This window comes from Puntigrus tetrazona, chromosome 11 (assembly GCF_018831695.1).
Source record: "Puntigrus tetrazona isolate hp1 chromosome 11, ASM1883169v1, whole genome shotgun sequence".
In the NCBI taxonomy this organism is placed as follows: domain Eukaryota; kingdom Metazoa; phylum Chordata; class Actinopteri; order Cypriniformes; family Cyprinidae; genus Puntigrus; species Puntigrus tetrazona.
Genome location: NC_056709.1, coordinates 2,043,180 through 2,063,685, shown reverse-complemented (window position 1 = coordinate 2,063,685; position 20,506 = coordinate 2,043,180). Strand labels below are relative to the sequence as shown.

Here is a 20,506-nt window from a genome sequence, read left to right as displayed (position 1 = left end):
GAGTATTAAGCCAAAATCTTTTAGATGCAAATTGCTTCTGGCATGAGGATGCCATGTAGCAAGGTGCAGTGGATCAAATATCCCCTGATGGTACTATGTTAAAAAAAAAGTTGTGTTATAAAACCATGGTGCTTCTTGTGCTTTTCTTTGTTTTTGGAAGTGATACCAGCAAAGCAGCTCTTGTCTTCCATTGATTTTCGAAGACCTGAAAACTCTGTTTTACATTCACCTTCCTTTGTTCTTTCTTTCCCACCCCCACACACATTAAATATAGGTGACGTGCAGGTAATGTATTTAGCCTCAGTGCTGAGCAGAAAGAGACGCGTGTCATGTCCTCATCCTCCTAAATTGCTTTCATGCTTAATTGTGTGAAGTTGCGTGTGCAAGTGCTCTTCCTCTCTGGCTCGCTGGAGTCTGCCGCTGTCATCCTCAGTAAAGCGACAAGCAGAAAATTAATTAATCCATCTCTGGTAATAGCACCTCTGCATTTAGCATCCGGCTTTCAGCACTGTGGCTCTGTAGGGTTGAAGCATTCTGCCTTAAATTAAATCAAAGAATCTTCCTCACTTCTCCCGCTGTGCTACTTTTAAAGGAGCTTTTCGGTCTTGGTTCACTGGAACATAAGAGTCAATTTAGCAGCAGGTGACAGTGTGAGAATCAGGGTCACCTGCGAGACAGAAGAGGCACAGTGCCCACTCACCTATGAGGTGCGTCACACTCTACCACTCTGTATCCAAACCCAATGAGCTTCCTTGCCAGTTACCGACTAGGCAGCTGCTATCTAAGGGAACATCTTCATCAGAATGAAATGTTCTTCATAGGTAGTGACAACGTGCACCGCGAAATACCATTATTTCCAACTGAGATTGACAGTGTAGCCAGCAGCTCTTATCCTTAAAATACACAGCCTACGATAATAAAAAATAGTATTTATTCAATCTTTTAATCTACTAAATATAACAATAAGTTTACAACAAAACATTGCATTTTTTTATTTATTTATGTCAAAAAACGTTAAATTTTATTAAAAAACATCTTGGTTGTATATCAGAACTTTATGGAACTTCATAACAGGAATAAATTGCTATTAAAACCAATTTATTCGAAGTTATGCAACTCTTGCGATGCGTTCGCGTCGTCATATGTTGAGACGGAAGATGCAGAAAAGAGTAAGCAACATGTCTGCTTCAGTTTGAATATTAAGGAAAACTGCAGATTGAAGAAGTATATTCAAAGCAAATTGTGTTTTTTTTTAAAAATGTTGTCCGTCATCATCGTTCAAAATGCTGTTTATGAAGGCTGCTCGCATTCTGAAGTGCATATTGTCTTTTGCTGTCTTTCCGCATCCATCATTCTGTCAATTTCACATTTTTGATTTATTAATCAAAATGTTTCTCCTACCACAGTTTTCTGTCAGAGGAATCCATTTTTTGTTAAGAAAAAAAACGTACATCCACACAAATATCCCTTGGACATACACACAAACTCTGTTATGCATGTTCCGAAGCCTCTGCTGAATTTTCATGCATTGGACTGATGCGCCCCTGCTGTATTTGCATTTAATATATCATATCCTTCAGTAATCTCAAATGTGTCCCTTGGAGGGTTTTTTTTTTTTTAAAGCGCAGGGAAAGCAGAACCTGCTCCCATGCTTTCTAGATTCCCTTCAGGCTTAGAACCTAAAAAAGTGTCAACATTATCTCTGAGCTCTATAATTTACAGGCGCGTGTTGACGTGATGTCGGCGTCTGGGCCGAGAGAGGGGCTGTCAGACAGTGGCAGGGAAGTTTGATAGGAATCAGCAGGAAGATTATGAATGTGGCATTTGGGGTCCTGGAAGAGGCTTGCTTCTTGTCCGCTTTATGGCCGTCGCCGTGCTATTGTGTGTCAGATCTATCAGACTCTTTGACTGACGGCATTAAAGGCCCATGGTGCTTTTCACCTGCCAGTCAAGCTTCATTTGTAGTCCCACACTCTTGTTGTCTCTCTCTTTCACTTTTACCTGATTGCTCACGTGTCTTCACCTCTTTTTTCCCCTCGGTTCGTCCCTCCGCTTCTGTGTTCTTCATTTGTCACATTGGTTTGTCACTCTCCTCCCACAGTCCTCATTCCCCGAAGAGACTCCTCACAGTGTGCCAAATGCATTAGTAATTTCCCTCTACTGCTGGGGAACTACACACACACACACACACACACACACAAAATGATCTTCGCACAACCAGTACTTAATAAGCTTTTGCAGAGTGTCTTCAAACAGTGAACCCAAATGAACATAGGATGAACATGTCAACCCTTGCTGATATTTGGCCTGGGATTTCAATCAAGCCTCGCTCATGCCAACAGCATCCATAAACAGTAACGACAGATCAAAAGAAGCCACACAAATTGATTAGTGTCTGTGGGCCTTGGAGAAGAGAGAGGAGAAATGAGATCATAAACGCTTGTGTAATGATCCATATTTAGTGGGTGGGGGTATTGTAGGAATGCCTCAAGGCTCGCTCCTCATCCCCCCTGCTGTTTTCATTCTGCTCCTGCTGCGGATCGTCCCAAGTGAGCTGACGCTCCATAACATACACACACACACACATGCAAAGACGCAGAGTCCTGAATTGTGACAGCTTAGATGTGTTGGATAACAACCAGGAGACCGTGTGCAGTGTCAGTTCAGCTGGTATGATTTTCTGTGGTTTTCATGTCAAAACTATCAGTGCTTGCTACCAATTTTATTTTTTTACATCTTACATCTAGTCTGTCTGCAATATGTTCCTACGTCATCAAACAATTTTCCTACATTATCAGCAATTGAGAAACGTATTTAATTGTTGGCTTGTAGCGGTGAGGACACAATGCAGATTTTGATTTAATTAGTTGCTCTTGAATGACTTCCATGCTGTGAATCTCCAAGGTCTGGATGAAATGGGATATTTCAGGCTGGCGTCTTTATCTGTTTCCATGTCCTTGTTGCAAGTGCTTTGGGAAAAGAAAAAAGGAGGCATGCCGACAGCCCAGTAGGAGTTCAGTTTGGATTTGAAACACGGGCCTGGCCTCATTGTCGTTATTCCCCACACAGATATTGACAAACTGTATTTGTCCTGTTTAAGAAGACAACTCTTTTTGCTTGTCTTGTTTGAGAGCAGGCGAAAGGCCACGGGCCAGAGCATTGGCTGAAGTTCACGGCTTTATAGATCGCTGTGTTTGCCATGTGAAAAATAATCTCTACCCGAGTGGAGTCATGCCTTTGGGGAGTAGTGAGGGTAGGCACATGAACGCAAGGGAAGAGGGAGCCAGAGGGAGGGAAATTTGTGTAACACCTCAGTCATAGCACTCCAGTACTTAGCAAATCAAACAAAGGACCTGAGCCTGAAGAGAAATCAATGGAGGCGAGAGAGGTGCATTCATCAGGGCGACATGGCATCGGGGAGACAGCCGGCGCAGGGCTGGGAGGGAGGCTGGGACTGGAACAATACTAATTGTAGAAGTGGAGAAAGAGCTTGGCTGATAGATGGTGTGGAACCTCATCGTGATTGGGCTCTAACGGATGATGTGTCTACAGCCATTGACTGATGCCGGAGGGCTCCTGTATTACTCAAACACTCTTCCACTGTAGGAGTAACTCTTAATTCTTTGTTCTGTGGCTTCTTTTTTGTGTTTAACCTCTTTTTGTCCACTTTCTTCGCTTGCATCTGTATTTTAGTGTGACGAGATCTCCTGTTTTCCAAAGACGGATCCTTTTGTTGGATTCGTCGGGAATACCGTTTGTCAGTGCATGATCAAAACAGCCTCAGAAAGTGAATTAAATATGAAGAATTGTGGCATGGCTGATATCTCCCCGATTGTGTAACACAAAGGGTGCTACTGATTACTTGTTTTTTGCCATTACTAGCAGTTGGCCATTACTACTTCCTTACTGTTATATTGAATTGGCATATTATCTTTGTGTTCGTATATTTTTTTACATGCAACAAAGCAGTTATGTATTATACAAACTATAATTCATAAATAATAATAATAATAATGAAATGTCCAATAATATGATATTGACTGCTGAACAAGAATTGTCCCTATTTTCATTTCAGAACTGTCTCTCCTGGCAGACCAATGCTACTTGAAAGAAAGCATAAATTTTGTTTCTCTGCGTCTCATTATGGTCATGGTGTCTCTGCAGGGACTGTAAATGAAGTGTTAATCTTTCCACTCATCAATCTCTGAGTGAACCCTAGAGAGCAAGTCTGACTCGTTCCTATGAAACTGATGACTGGCACTTTCCCTTGTTTTGAGAAATAAGCTTCAGCTAAATTGCATTTTAATGGATCACACATCCCAAGTGCAAGGTGCAATCCATTGCTTGACGATAGTAACATGGGCGGCCAACGGCTTTGATTTATGACATTTTTGGGATCAAGATCGAGGTTGAAAAGATTGAAGGCAAAAAGATAATGAAGTTTACGTAACCTGGCTGTTTTTGTAAAACCGATCATCATTCTTGTGTTTTGTCTGTTATTCAAAAATCCCAGATGGCATTGTGTAAGGGTGTATCAATCGGCTTGTGTGGTAAATCCCACAGGATTTGTTTGTGGTTTGTGTAAGACCCCCAATGATTCTCCCGAAATCTTCCACCAACTCTGAGCCACTGAGTGCATGTTTTTTAAAACCAGTCCAAATTACTCAGCAAGTGGGCTGTGGGCTACCTCCTGCCCATCCGCTTTGTGGCTCCCGACATTCTTAGTTGTTGGTATTTTAGAATTAGCCACCGTAAGTCACACTTACAGCAAATACAAAACTTAATTTTTACTTTCTTTTTCTAGTAATTACAACTTTATATCTTACAACTGTGACTTTATTTCTCAGAATTGGGTCTTAATACACTCTAAGAAGAAACGGTACAAAAGTTGTCACTAGGGTGATACTCTTTCAAAATGTACAGCTTTATACCATATTTACCCCTAAATGATGAATATTAGTATCTATTTATAATGTATATTTTAGCACCTAAACAGTACACAGTAGAGCCTTTTTGAAGTGTAACACCCCAGTGATTACCTACATCTAGTACTTATTTTTCTAAATATATATATATATTTTTTTTCGAACTTTTTTCCCCTCTTTAAAAAAGTCTTTAGCCACAATAACTAAAATGTGATTTGTTTTTATTTCTGATTATGTGGAAATAGATTCATTCACACTTCTGAATAAATCTGTTCCCAGTTAATTTGCTATTTAGACTCTGTTTGTGATACCTGCAATATTTATTGTTTGACAGAAATCATAAAAAAAAGATCCGGATTTAATTTAATTGGTTTTTGCTTTGTAAAATTTTATTATGTGTATTTCTGCCAGTTCTGAAAATAAAGATGCATTGTACCATGTTTTGTGTTTCTGACTTTAAACCTTTTATTAAGATAGATAGATGATGTACTTTAGGATTAATCCAATCGCATGTAAAGGCTGAGTTTTATGTCCAGATTATGTCCAGGTTTGTGAATGGTATTACGGGAAATGATTTTGCATTGTTTTGGAGCCAAGGCTATAATTAACGCCATGACTCAGGTCAGCCTTCTCATTCATCTCTCGCGGTACGACAAGAAGAAATGTTTCTGAAGGTTAGTACTAAATAAAGGATTTGGTAATGATGTCCTCTAAGAGGCAAGCAGAGGAGAGACCTTGAGCCGGAGGTGGGGCAGCTGGCAGCAGTCACTGTGGCATTTGAGATAATGAGAACTAGGAGGAAACTGAGAATTAAATGATAATATGGAAAGAATGGCTCGTCTTAACTCACAGCAGATGTTTAGAGATGACGTCAAAAGCTGTACAGCGAAGACAGATGTAAAACCAAATGGAAGTATCTATCTATGGTAGATAAGAGTCAGCGTGAGCATCGTTTCCATCATAATTTTTAGATAATATATGATAAGTGGGGGGAAACACCACAGTGTTATCGCTGACCATAGTCCTCGGCATATTAAAACTCCTCATGAAGGAGTTAACCAAATGTAAATGTACCTTTATCTTTTAATTAAAATCACAAAAAATTAGTGAAGAGGAGAGCTGAGACATGCCTCTCTGCGTCTAGGTGAAAGATGATTACGTTGTTTTATTTAGCTGTTTCTGTGGCATAAACTGTAACTAATGGCTTTTGCTTTCAGAAAGGCCGAAACATGTTTAATTGGAAAGCTGTTCGCTAAATGCTAAACTTCTGATCTGATGTTTGATAGGTGAGCAGCAAGCCATCAATCACTCATAAGCTGAGCAATTAATCAACTTTAAAAATGTCACTGCTCAAAAAGCAAATCGTAGATTGTAAATCTAAGTCGGTTTCGGACATTCTGGCTCTTCTCCGTGAAAGTTTTTCTCGAAAGATCATCAAAGTATGTCTGCGAAGTGGCAAGGATTGAAATAACCCCGCATGCATGAGCGAAGTCGCAAGCAAGAATGGCAAATGTCTTTACATTAATAACCATGTTCTTCTGATTTTAATTGCTTTAGACATTCCAGAACTTGCTCTTAATGTTTTCTTAAAGAGCTTTCAATGAAGTAGCCCCGCTGTTATGAGGGTTTCCAGATATCCCTTGAGCAAAGATGCAGAAAGCTAAAGGGTTGTTAATGGACCAGAGAGTTGCGCTCATTTTCTGATTATTGCCCGCCATCTCCTCCCCATTCTGTTCTGCTTTTATAGTCTAAAATTATCTCTGCCCTCCTAAAATGGAACATTATCTATTTTTGAATGGGAAATTAACGAAGATCAGACATAGCCACTGGACGCATTTGGCCAAAACAGACGTCTCTAACTGCATGCGTGACATTCGAAAGTTCGAAATACTTTTTCCCTCCTCGATTTTACGTGTTTTTTGTGAAGCTTTAATGTATTTTGGGACGATCTTAATCATAGAAATGATGACATGTTTCTTGTCATGTTTAACTGAACATGAAAGAGCCGTGGACTCTCATAATTGTTCAGAAAATATTCAAAGAACTCTGGTTCTTCTGGACTGAGCTCACGGATTAACGTTATGGCTGTTCTTATATTCCTATATCGGTTGGCTGTGTGTGTGTGTGTGTGTGTGTGTGTTGCAATTTTTACTGAAGTCTGCATCATTCAAGTTTCACGTACTAAGAGAAATTAGTGACTTGAAAATGGCTTTAAAATTATGTTTTAAATAAAATAATATGCTATTCGCAACCAGTAATGGTGGCATAGGTCAGGAAAACATCTCTAGAATTGAAACCTGGGTCGCGTTTGTTGTTGTTCTGTAAATGATTTTTATTTTTTTTGCCAAGAGGACCTGTTTGGATATTTATTGGAGTTTTCTCTCTCCAGCCTTCTTTGTTTTTGATTTTGCCGATTTTTTCTTTTTTTTTCTGTAACTTGGTTAAATCCGTTTGAAGTATTGCTGGAATTAAATTTTTCCTTCTTTGCTCAAGGGGGTTTCATTATCTTTTATTTATCGCAAAATAAGGAAAAATCTCAGGACAATGTCACTATATCAAACAACAGAGAGTGAAAACAGAATGCAATCGAAAGGGGGGTCTGGTAAGGTTAGATGATGTGAGTTTATGAAACAAGCAACTTCAAGGGTTTTATTCTAATATGAGAGACTGTTTTCCTCTAATGAGCATTTTGGCTGCTTGCTGTAATATAGTTAGCGTTTGCATTTGTTCCGGCCATTGACACGTTTGCAATTTATTTTTTATTTTAAACATGCTCTGCTTAAAGGAAGTCATGCAACAAAGTGAAATGGTAATAACAGTTTTTTTTCTCCCTAAGGTTTGCTCACTAAACAATGCATTTGAGGATCTGCGCCTTACTTAAAGACTAATAAGATTCTGAAATATTCTTTAAAAGACTATATAGGTTTAACTTAAAGGTCTATGCTCCTTTATATAAATTAAAACATCTCTCCTACTGCAGTTATAGGAGCCCCTACATACATTTCCACTTAAAAAGTGATATTGTACAGAATATGATTTTGTTACATAAATGTAGCATTCGTGACAATATAGGTCTTACCATTGTCACTATCGTCGACTAATATAAATCAGAAATGATTTATATTTTCTGGCAGAAAATATTGTTAAATTTCATTTATTTAAATTGCAATTAAATTTGTACGTTTCCGTACAATTTGCGTTCAGATCATGTTTATCGTATAAAACGCAACAACAAAAAAAAACGTATTCTGTTAAGTTATGTTTTAACGCTGGGAATCTGGTTTGAGCTTAAACCAGCTCGAACCAGTATCCAGTGGTTGTTTATATCAATTAATGATTAAATGGAACTATTTATTAGCATTTATTTTAACTGCACGCTAGAACACCCATTTAAAATCAAAGTAACACACACCTTTATCGCTTTATTAAAACAGCCTTTGCACTCCTCACCTCTTTTTCAGCATAGTCAGCAGAAACCGTCGCTCCTTCCCTTCCGTCGCGTAAGGGGTTGTGGGAAATAATAGCTAACCGAGTCTACAAAAAAATCCAATAATAGCATACCATCTGGGTAGCTTTGGCACGCTATTTCCAACGTACTATGATCCGGGACGTGCTAATTCCAATCTCGCATGTCATTTAGGATGGATGGCATGCAAATTGGGCTGCGGACATTTTCTCAAATGTAATATGGCCACCCCTGAGCGCCGAGAATACAGTCGCAACGGGATGTGGATGACACGAAGACGACCAAGTTTGTGTGAGGTGCATGAGAGGCGTGAAATCTGTCTTTTCATGAGAACTCTGTGTGGAAATACATCTGACTCTTTGAGAATGTGTCTATTTTTCTTTGTTTATGTGTGTGCGCGCGCGTTGAATCTATTGTGGGCCGCCGTGAAATGTTCTTTGACAGCGTGTGGATCTCCAGTCGCTCTTGACAGCTTTTGCTCATGGGCTTCGAGTCCCACCGGGTTTGCAGCCAGTCTTCTCTTCTTGCCTGGACACACACACACACACACACGCAAACATAAACACACGCCACATCTAATTAAGACAGCGCAACACTCCGCCAGACAAGCTACTTTTACCCTGTCCACCTCTGCACATCAAACAGCCAAGCATTAACACCACACAGCGTCCATCATCACAAAAGCGACTGGTTTCGGAGGGAGAAAGATTTATGCAGTTGAATTGAGCTCCCTGGAGTACAGTCTCACTAAATCGAATCAAAATATGTACATCTGCACGCTTTTTGTTCACAATACGTGAACCTTGGCACATGCGTACTTGGTTACTTAAACTTTTCTTCTCTCCGTCTTCCCAAGATTTTACACTGGGATTCGTGCCGCTTGGATCAAAGACTTCCCGAAGCGTCAGCTCCACTCAGCTGTGTTTACGCCGCTTGATTCATAATTATTTTTCTAGTTTGTTTTTGCTTTTATTTGTCACATTCTTAATGCACATTATGGTGATGCTGGCCGTTGTGGAGACGATGACAGGCCTACACTTCAGTTTCTCTACGCAGGTCTCTCTCTTTCTCAGCTTTGATCGCTTCAGCGCCGATGCCACAGAGTCTATTTGAGTAATTAAGCCCAATCATTGATCTAATTAAAGAAAGTAGAAGTCGTGTCAGAGGAAGCACCTCTTTAATAGGGTCCAGTGCATTATGGAGGACGATAAACAGACTGATGGAAACCGTGATTTGTGTTCAGTGAAAGTGCTCTAGGGTTCCTCAAGTGGCCTTCCCTTTGTGCTATGGGGCTGCAAACGAATATGTTATTATACATAAAACATCATTTTAGTTAATAAAATATAAATATACAATAATAATGTATTTTTAAATGATGTATAAATGTATAATATATATATATATATATATATATATATATATATATATATATATATATATATATATATATATATATTTTTTTTTTTTTTTTTTTTTTTTTTTTTTTATTTTGTATTTTGTATTCTTCTTATTTTTCATTTCTTTCAAAGCTGAATTTTCTGTGACCATTACTTGGACCTCAAATACATTTTTTTCTAAATTAATATTTATACATCACCTGAAAGCTGAATAAATAGCTCTCCATTGATGTATAGTTTGTCGGGATTGGACAATATTTGGCCGAGATACAGCTATTTGGAAAATTGGAGTTTGAGGGTGCAAACAAATGAAGTTATTAGCCGTGCATATTACTAAGCAAACATTTTTTTGATATGTTTACAATACAAAATGTGAAAATAAATATTCATGAAACATTATCTTTACCTAATAGCATAAAATAAAAATCCGTCATTTGTCCCATACAATGTATTTTTGGCTATTGCTATAATAAATTTACCCCAGCGATTTAAGACAATATGACAATTAATAAATAATTCATAATGTGCCCATTTTGTGCTCAAGAAGCATGGTTTTATGACTTTTTTTATTATTTAATCTTATTATTAGGTTTATATGTCCGTTTTTAGCATCGTTTTTATTTGTGCGTGTGTGTGTGTGAGCACTGTAATCAAGAACGCTTTCTCTCCAGTGTTCACTGGTTGCCAGACAGTCTGATGGATTCAAGCTGGGTAAATCCAGAAACACCACAGACACACGCGTCTCTACATTTATGGCCCATCACTAATGCACCTGCAGCCGAGAGACAGGCTTAGTGTGACATATCATAGACACGTCAGAAACCCTAAGAGAAGCCACAGGAGAATTTTCGAAATCTTTTTCTGTTTTTTCGTTGTTTGTCTCCCTCTTTCCCTCTCTCTGTCTCTTTCCTATCCAAACTGCCAAATCTTTCCGAACGGTGTGTTTGTTTATCGGGTCGCGACGCTGCTATCGCGCAAACAAAATGTTCTTAAAATGTTCTCGTTTTCGACGTAGATTGCTCTCGCTTTTTATTCCTGCATCGGTCCGAATGGTTCGGGGTCAGTATGTTACACAGCTGTGTTGAGAATTGTCGCTAATTGGGTGAAAAGCACATTGTCTCCGGGGGGGCCAAACGCGGTATTCAGGTATATTTACACTCAAGTTCTCTGTTAAATCACGTCAACTCTCTGGAGATTTGGAGACAGTTCATGGTGAAATATGCATGAGAACAGCAGCATTAGCGGGAAAAGGACTTTTGCTTTTGCTGTCTTCCTTTCACACAGTTTGATGAGGGCATGGTTGTACTTGTCAGATGAATTTTTGAGTGGCACGTCTTGTTTCAGAATGGTTCCAAAAGGGACAAGGGAGTGAGAAAGAAATTCACCCGTTTGCATTCTCCGGCTGTCTTCGTTTTAGAAGCATTTTTTCATGCTTTGTGTTTTATTCGGAGCGTACACAGACTTGGCTCAATGACATGACATTTTTTTCCATATGAATCAATGCATTCGAAAATACAATAAAAATTTCAATAAAAAAATTTAAGGTAACATTTTGGCAGGACATGAAGCTGAGAATGCCCTAATATATTATTTAAGAAAAAAATGCTTCGATTCTGTGAAAAAACATGATTAGAAGATATTTAGCAGAATGTCCAAGCTGCTTTGTTTCACTTTTACTTCAGCTGGGACAAGATTTTGTGTTCTAAATAAGAGAGGCAGACAAAGAGGTTTCAAAAGAGTAAATGATGAAATGTTTTTTCCCCCCTTTCAGCTGAACTATGCCTTTAAAAATTGAGAGAATCAATGGTTAGTGTGGTTGTGTGTTTTCATAGCGAAGCTAACGTCTTTTGCCCCAAAATGTAATCTCGTTTCAGGAGATCCATCAGCTTCTCTCACTCTCTTTCTCTCTCCCAACAAAGTTAAAAAAAAGAAGGAAACTGTGAACAGAGGCAGTATTGATTGCCGAGAGAGAGGTCAGAGGTGAATGAAATGTTGATTTGACACCTGGTCGCTGCTCCCTCCCTTTCTGTCTGGAGGGAGGAATGAAGGGTAAATCAAAACAGTAGGAGGCTGAGATCTCTCAAAAACATTTAATGTTGGAGTGGGTTGAACCTTCGATACCGTCCTCAAGCGAATAGCTTTCCACGTACTGTACCAGTCACCGAAGTGTGTTTGTACTAGAGGAGAGGAAGGGAGGGAGGCTCGAATTGATTGCTGGTTAAGTTGATAGACAGCTGGACAAACTACTTGCAACATAAAGAAACAAACTAATGTGAACGACTGGCTATGGCGGTGCAAAATGTCACCCTGTTTGTAATGTAACTCCAATCTAGGGGGCGATAAAGTGACGTTTAAAGCCCTGTTCCATTCAGCTATTCAAAGTCAAGCTATTTAAGTTATTTTTTAGAGTTTTCCGGAATTCAATTTTTTTTGCTTCACAGATGTTTCTAGCACTTTATTTTGATAGTCCACTTTAAACATTCTACTAAGAGTAAGTAACCTGGCAACTGCTGTAAATATAAACTAGCAATCATTAGATTATTAGTAGACTTGCTGCCTAATATTGATGTGTCCACAACATACTGATTATGAAAACTTTGCAAGTATATTTCAACTTGGTGTACTAACCCTAAACCAACCCTAACAGTCCACTTTGAGAGTTAGTAGACACGTAGTTGCAAATGTATGAAAATTAGCTGACAGGTAGTTACAAAATGACTAATATATAGCAGAATGTCTAAAGTGGACTATCAAAATAAAGAGGCTTTCGATTGTTGACTGATTGAAACAAAAGTATACAGCTTTATATCACGATGACTGACTCTAAAGCTTTATTTTGAATAGAATTGCACTAAAATTTGGTTTCTCCCCCGACTGAGGTCCATACACTCCTTGTGGCGATGCTAAGAATACAGCAAGTACTTACAAAGTGTATTCTGAAACATTAATAAGGCGTTGAATTTGCATATTTGGTAAAAAGTAAATTTTGAGACTAAAACAGATAGGCTAATACGATATCATAAACATGGTAATGTTAAGTGGACAGAGCTTAATAGGTAAACAAATGAAAAATGGGTGAACAAATAAACACATAAACCCAGCAAAACAAATAAGAAAGAAATAGTACCGATCTGTTTTTTTTCTGCTCAGGGGCAGGGTTATGTACTCGGACCTTTGTTTTTCTCATCTGAGATGCGTATCCTGAGGTGTGGTTGGGATTAAGTTTGCGTGTGCAGTTTTTCTAACCCTGTTAGGGCTGCATTAAGGAGTGAGTAATCTCTTCACACGCAAGTCCTCGCTCTCTTTCATTAGCCAGCAGTGCTGCCCGGATCTATAGCACTCTGCTGCTCCATATGAAACCCAGACCCGGCCAATCAATATGCCCCAAGGCCGCAGTGAGGGCAGAGGCTGAGGAGGATGAATCCTAATTTGATGAAATACGCATTTCGGATTGCTCCGGATGCTTGCAGGCCTGGGGTAATTGTCGACAAATTCATCTTAAAGGCCGGTAGCTGAGGATTGCTTTCAATTAGGGATGGACCTTCTGTTTAGCTGTTTGTGGACCGCTGCTCACCTCTCACCAAGTCTGAGAAAAACACTCACACACTCACACTCTGGCAATATAGAGTCTCATCAGGATGTGGTTATTGCTCTGAAAGGTGCATTTATGATTTGGCAGGCTTTAACTGTGAGCAAAGCCAAGCGATGCTTCTAACCGTGCTAGAGAGTTTAATGGACTCTTAAAATATCCTTGTCTTGTTTGCTTGTCTCATTTTATCTGCTCAAGTAAAATTGCCTGTGCTTACTTATTGTGTATGCGTTGACAAGGGTCTATTCGTCGTGACACTGATCACTGATAGTTCGACACAGTAGTTGGAAAGGTACTTTCAAACTATGATATGCTGTAAAGTTAATTGTTGGACGAAATAGCTTGTTACTGGAAGCTACATAGCTTTGAAAGCAGCTGGTGTAATGTCATGCTACTCAAAAGTTGCCTTTAAAGTGTTCAACTCTGGTGAGTTTGGAAGCAAGAGTATTTTTACTTTTGATAACTGTTGTGCAGCATCTGTACTTTAAAGTTACAATGTAATGCTGGGCTAGATCATGTAACAGTCCAGTTTCTTGGAGCCAAAAACAAGACATAGAGGCCATGAATCAAAGTACCCGTATTATGGGTAATGAAAGGTTCATATTTTGATTTTGTTAGTCCTTTCATTGTATTATAATATGCATTTAGTTTTACCTTAGTTGCTCAATGACTCCCAAATCGATTCGCTCAATGACTTAATTTTCCAAACCACTCCTTTTTATGAAGCTGTGATTGGTCGATTGGCCTCATTTTCATTTTATCAGGCATCTAATGCCTATAATGCCATGCTGCTTTGTGTACAGCATTAACAAACGTAATGAGTGAATTAATTGGCAGAATGTGGTCAAATTTGAAAGAAACTGACAAAAAAAGGGAACAAATTAATCTAATTAATCGTGATTTAAAAAACAAATTACTGGGCCACAGCAGAATGGTATTAGGTTTACGGTGAATAAACTGAGACTAAGAACTGTCTCCATATTTTTCTCTATTGAATGTTTTTAAACATTTCTTAGCTGAATTAAAAATAAATAGAAATCGTGTCTACTTTAATCTGGATGTTTCAAAGGTCTTGGATTAAAGTCTTACTGCTTTCATGTAGCTTTTCTGTTTTTGTGAGACATACAGACAGGTGGTCGTCTCAGGACGGCTCTAGCGTGTTTTGACTGGCATTTATGAAGAATAAAGCGAGTCTGGGAGCACTTCGGCTTCTGTTTGCAGTGTGATGATCCATTGATTTGCTGTCTTTTTCTTCTGCAGGGACGTACGGACCAGATACAGGGTGGGCGGCAGCTTTTCCTGAGTGTCAGGAGAGAAACCAATCGCCGATCAATATAGCCGACCAAGACACCAAGGTCTCAATGGAGTTCCAGGAACTTACGTTGGATGGGTTTGATGCTGAGTCATCCAACAAGACATCAATGAAGAATACAGGCAAAACCGGTAAATACACCATTTTGAGGATAGTTCAACAACAAAAAAGTACATAGACCCATCATGTCATCAAACATAAGGAGATTTGTAAGGGAAATGGATTTGTTGCAGGCAGGACTTGATCCTTTATTTCCCATGTGGCCACCAGAGCTCAATGTGAAAGTAGTGAATGCCAGTGGCAGCATCGAAGTATTTAATTCTCATACTTTCAAGCTCTATCAAACTTTTACGGCCTGATCTCCTCCCCTGAACTTTTCACACACAAACTCAGTTTTCATGCTACAGTCTTGCACCATTAAGCCGTACTGCAGCAGAGCATATTGAGGAAGTAAATACAGACACGAATTGCCCAGCGTTTCCCTCCTTAACATAATCCGTGCAGAGGAAGACAAATGTCCCGCTGTTGTCCCATGAATAATGGAGAGCTGCTCTGCTATTTATAACTGACACATGAGTGTTTTATCAGCGAAATAATCACCTGGAACAGGGCGGCACAATAAACCTACAAACCTGGCACCTCTGAATAATGCATGACTCAATCAATGTTTTAAATCATTTTCTCTATAGACGACTACAACGTCAAGTGACCCTTGACCTTCTCACCTTGAGCGAAACACTCATTAGAGATGTCCCGAAAAGGAAATAATGTGGAAAAAGGGAAGTTGGAATACTAGCGTATTTGCTCACTGGATACTGCGTAGAATATAGTTCTATAGACCAGTGTACAGTGTGTGTGAATTATACATATATATATGATTATATACAACTGAAAGGTGGATAGATTTCTGTTAATTAAAAGTTTAAAAGTTAAAATAAAAATAAATAAATTCAGTAATTAAGTAAGCAAGTGATTGTTTATTCTAACCATAAGAAATAAATATGTAACCCTGGAACATGGGTATAAATTTATAGCAATTGCCAACAATACATTGTTTGGCTCAAAATTACAGATTTTTGTTTAGTTGTAACAAACCCTACCTCAATGGAAAGCTTATTTACTCGGCTTTCAGATGATGTATGCATCTCAATTAAAAAAAGATGACTTGATATGATATAGTCAGGTATTGTTAGTTATTGATATGATAACTATATAATAAATTAATTTCCTATTAATCCAATTTTACCTAAAGATGCCTTATATTCAAGCACATTGCATTCAGCGGTATAGTATTTCTCACAGTGAGGTTGGTTCTATTTCATGCATTCTTAAATCACCTACTGTGCACGGGATCCATACTGTATGTGGCAGAAGTAGTATGCTCTTCCAAAGATAGAGGTGTTTTTTCCGAGTGAGAGCGTGAGTTTGTGTTGTTGGACTGCCTGGTGCACAAGCTTCTCACAGACCCCCGCCAAATTAAACTTAAGAAATTCATGAGATCTTGGAACCTTGAAGAAACATTTGCATTGATCAAGGATTTGCTGGCAGGCGAGGCCTAGTTTTCACATGCTGCTGTTCCAAGGTCCTGCTGGCTTAGCTGTCTAATTCCTGCCTGTTTGTTAAAGCTCATGAAGCTCAGAGCTGGAATAACTAATGAAACCGATGCTCCCTCTCATGTCGGATTACGTCAAAGAAATCAACAAAAGACCAAACAACTTAAAGAGGAGTTGAGAGAAGCACAGAGACCGGTGTTGTTTTTTCCCAGGCTCGAGAGTGTGTGTTTGTGCGAAAGTGTGTCCTGCCATCTTACTTTTGCCCCTGGCACCTCCAAGTCACTCCACGTTGCTGTGGTGACGGATTCAGACTGCCACCAGTTGATTGCTTCAATATCTCAGCGGTTGGACACTAGCCTGTTTCGGTAAGATTACAAGCGAGGTTTCAGAGGAGCCGTTCTTTTAAATAGGACACAAATCTCTTGTGGCAAGCGGCAAGTAAAAAAAATCACTCTGAAATTCAATCAGAAAAGGAAATCTGTCCAACAAATGCTGTGCTATTTAAGGTCGCACTCATTAATTAAAGTCCGGTCCTAGTGCGAAAGACCAATTTGTGAATCTAAATGCTCTTGGATGGAAGAGCTTTCACTATGGGTTGCTTCTTTTTTTATGGCTCGGGTTTTATGAAATAACAAAAGGAATCAAAAAAGCAATTTGAAATGGTGTGAGGGGGAAATGTCTTCTCTCAGCCAAATTACTGCTTTATTTGAGACCTGGCTTTCTGAGGACAACAGCAATAGCAGAAAAGAAAGTACATTTAATATTCAGCCTATGTCCCTAAGCAAACTAAATGAATGATCACAAATACTGAAATGAAGTGTCCTCCAGTCATTTCTTTTATTTTCAGTCAGAAATGCATTGGTCCTTGGAAGGCATTTTGGTTGATGTACATGCCAAGAAAGTGTTCTTTATCTCACAGTTTCTCCCTGTTTAACCCTCTTTCCTTTTCTCTGCACCTCACAGTGGCGATCTTCCTGAAGGACGATTATTTTGTGAGAGGAGCCGGGCTACCAGGCCGCTTCAAAGCTGAGAAGGTGGAGTTCCACTGGGGCCAGAGCAATGGTTCCGACGGCTCGGAGCACAGCATCAATGGCAGGAGATTCCCTGTGGAGGTGAGTCCCAACTAATCTCTCTCCAACGTCTGTTCCATATCTAAACAACCCAGCTCCGCAAGCTCCCAACTCTGGCCTACTTGCTTTATTTTGCCTGCTATGCTACTTTTTGCAATTACACTCTTACTTTGGAATTTGTCTCAAGAACATTAGAGCAATGTTTTAACAACACTATAAATTTCAAATGGCCCAAGATTTGTGGTGCTTTGAGGATATCTTGCCACAGTAAAAAGTATGAGTGCCCTCAATAAAAAAGAGAAAATTCTAGCGTAAAAAGAATCTAATTTCATGGTGCTAAAATGCCGTGTGGTGTAATCAACAAGAATTAATAACATATTTCCTCACATTTTAAGTGCGTGCACATCTCTATGTAAAGGTATGAATATATGTATAAATATAGTCACACAACATATTATATTACTATCTTTGTCAAAGAAATGTCAAATTATCTTATATAAAATTTGTATCGATCTTGACACAGTCACAGACAACATGTGCCTTGAGTGTTAAATAATGGCGCAAATGTTAGTATATTGCGTTGCGTGATTCATTTGAACTCTTTTCCCACCAAAAAAATGAATTTTGCATTATTCAAGAGACAACGCCTCCCTGCCACACTAATAATTCTCTCGTTTTCACTATTAGCTGCTAGGGGGCGCTATTACGCATATCCTGGGGGCCATGAAATTTTTGTGAAAATTGTCAAAAACGCTGGCTGTGGTTTAAAAAAAAAAAATAGATACTCAATACATATTGCATCTAAAAGGAAAACTCGATATTCAGCCAGGTCATGCACAAAAATAACTGTGTCTATACGTTTTCAGTGCAATTTCTTAAAAAGTAAATCCTGACATTAATATTTTTAAGACAAAAGATGGTTCGTGCTGGCGCAAGCTATTGTTCAATCTGGCCCAAAATGTGGAAAATTTCAAGAATAGTAATAATTTTAATTCAAAAATGAAAAAACGCGTTCATCATAGAAGAGGCGTATTTAAAAGTAATTAATTAATTGCTCTTTAGTGTATTTTTTAATAAACAGACAAAGAAAAGAAGTGAGCGTCTGGACGTTGAGTCACAGCTCTCAGAATTCTAAATTAAGCTTTATCTGGACTTCGGTAGTCTTTACACAGATGGAAGGCGAGATGAATCAGAGAAGAAGAATGCTTGGCCGTCTCTTATAGAAGCGTGTAAAGGGCGTTCCTGTATTGATTGAACAGGACATTATGGAGACAAGCTCTCTCTTGGGTCTGATCACTGTCTGCTTGTGTCTTTCTTTGCAATTCTGATTTATCATTATGGTCGCCTGGCACCTCTCGTGCACACATGGAACTAGTTTTATCACCCAGCCTCAAATATGCAAGTGATCAGGGTTTGGCTTGTCTTTCAACCTTAAGTGCGATGAATATTGTTTGGTTTGGTGGACGTAGTTTTATTGACATCCTCCCGCCCAAGCTAATTTCGAGAGTGAAATATGTGTTCGTTGGCCTGCATTAGCGCCTCTCTCATTGGCAGTTTGATGTGGCTTGGTGTGATGATGTCATCGCAATAGAAATCTCATCGGCACCCAAGTTCCTCTGCTTGGTTCTTCTAGTCACAGTGAGGAGGTGTTGCTTGCTCGAACCAGACATTGAAAATTGGAAAAAAGAATTTAGGAGACATTATGAATCTTGTATTAAATATAAAGCAAATCATAGTATTTTACTTTAATGGAAAGAGATTTGCTGCAGCTGTGAGGGGCCAATGTGCGACAGTCGTTTTAGCACATTCATAAACGATTTTATTCAAAACCAGATCAAAATGAAAAAAGCTTCTTCTTTTGAGCTTTTTTAATTATTTTTTTTTGGCGTATCAAAACTAAAATGAAACAGCATGACTATGTAGTCCAATTGATCCCTGAATGAATGACCATTAGGAGGCAGTTCTTTTTTTATTAAATCAAATCCATACAGCATGACCAGTGTAGTAAAACTTATGCCAGAACAAATTACTCATGCAAGCAAGTTTTAACGTTTAGGTTTAAACTTGATGAATTTAGTTAATAATACCAATACAGCACAAGAGTGCAGTCTAACTAATTCAGAATGTCCTCCTATGAGCCAATTTTTATTAGTGAATCACATCCTTATAACACATACAGTGCAGTTCAAATGATACCCAGATATGTGACCATGGACCAAAAAAACCCTGAAAGCTGAATAATTGATGTATTGAAGCTTTTCATTGATGTATTGTTTATTAGGTTAGGACAATATTTGGTGCAAAAAAATCCTGAATACTGAGAAAAACCCCTTTAAAGTTGAATGAAGTTCTTAGCAATGCATATTACTAATCAAAAATGAGGTAGGAAATTTACAAAATGTCTTAATGGAACATGATCTTTACTTAACATGCTAAAGATTTAGCAGTTTTCGAAATTAATCATATAGACTTATACAATTACATTTTGGCTGTTGTTACAAATATATCCCAGCGACTAAAAACTGGTTTTGTGGCCCAGGGTCACATGACTCCAAAATCTGTTGACGAACCAGTTCATATTAGCGAATCAAAACCATACACCGGAGCCCGTCTAATCCTCTCGATTTCTAAACGACAACACTTATAAGCCATTCCTTCTTAGCGAATCAAACGCATGCCATCCGTTTTACAGATCTGCATTTGCAAACATATATCATGCGTCCTTCAAGAAAGCAAGTGATCAGTTAATCAGGTAGCTTCAGAGGCAAATAAAGCAGGCATGTTTTATTCAGAGCGACTTTTGGATGGTCTCACAAGAGCGATCTGTGTTTAGGTTTCTCTGATGTCTGTCTGTAGTGTGTTTGACTTGTTTGGTCTGTCACATTTAGTGTCTTGTAGTCGATGTGAGTTGAGCCTGAAGCTCAGAGAATGTAGATGAGGCTGCTCTTTTCACTCTGTTACACAATCCCAGCCGTACAAAGAAAAAGACAAAGAGGCAGACGTGAGAAAGAAGAGTTAGGAACATCACAGATGCGGCAGAAACCGATGACAAGAAGAGAAATGCTAAAGGTAAAAAAAAAAAGAATAACAAGAAGGAAAAAAAGGTCAGAGCTGAAGTGAAGTGTGGCTTATTATGAATTAGTCTTCACCAGCCAGAACGCTAGCTTACAACCAACACGCTCATTAACGAAACT

General features: G+C 38.8%; 1 protein-coding gene across 3 annotated transcripts in view; it reads left to right on the top strand.

Moving 5' to 3' along the window:
• ptprga (protein tyrosine phosphatase receptor type Ga) overlaps window positions 1-20,506 on the top strand; it is a 209,436-nt gene that overhangs the window by 112,243 nt on the left and 76,687 nt on the right. For all 3 annotated transcript variants that reach the window (XM_043252107.1, XM_043252106.1, XM_043252108.1), the window contains 2 exons: window positions 14,638-14,820; window positions 17,206-17,354. In XM_043252107.1, the coding sequence (XP_043108042.1) occupies window positions 14,638-14,820; window positions 17,206-17,354 (332 nt within the window). The remainder of the gene's footprint in view (window positions 1-14,637; window positions 14,821-17,205; window positions 17,355-20,506) is intronic.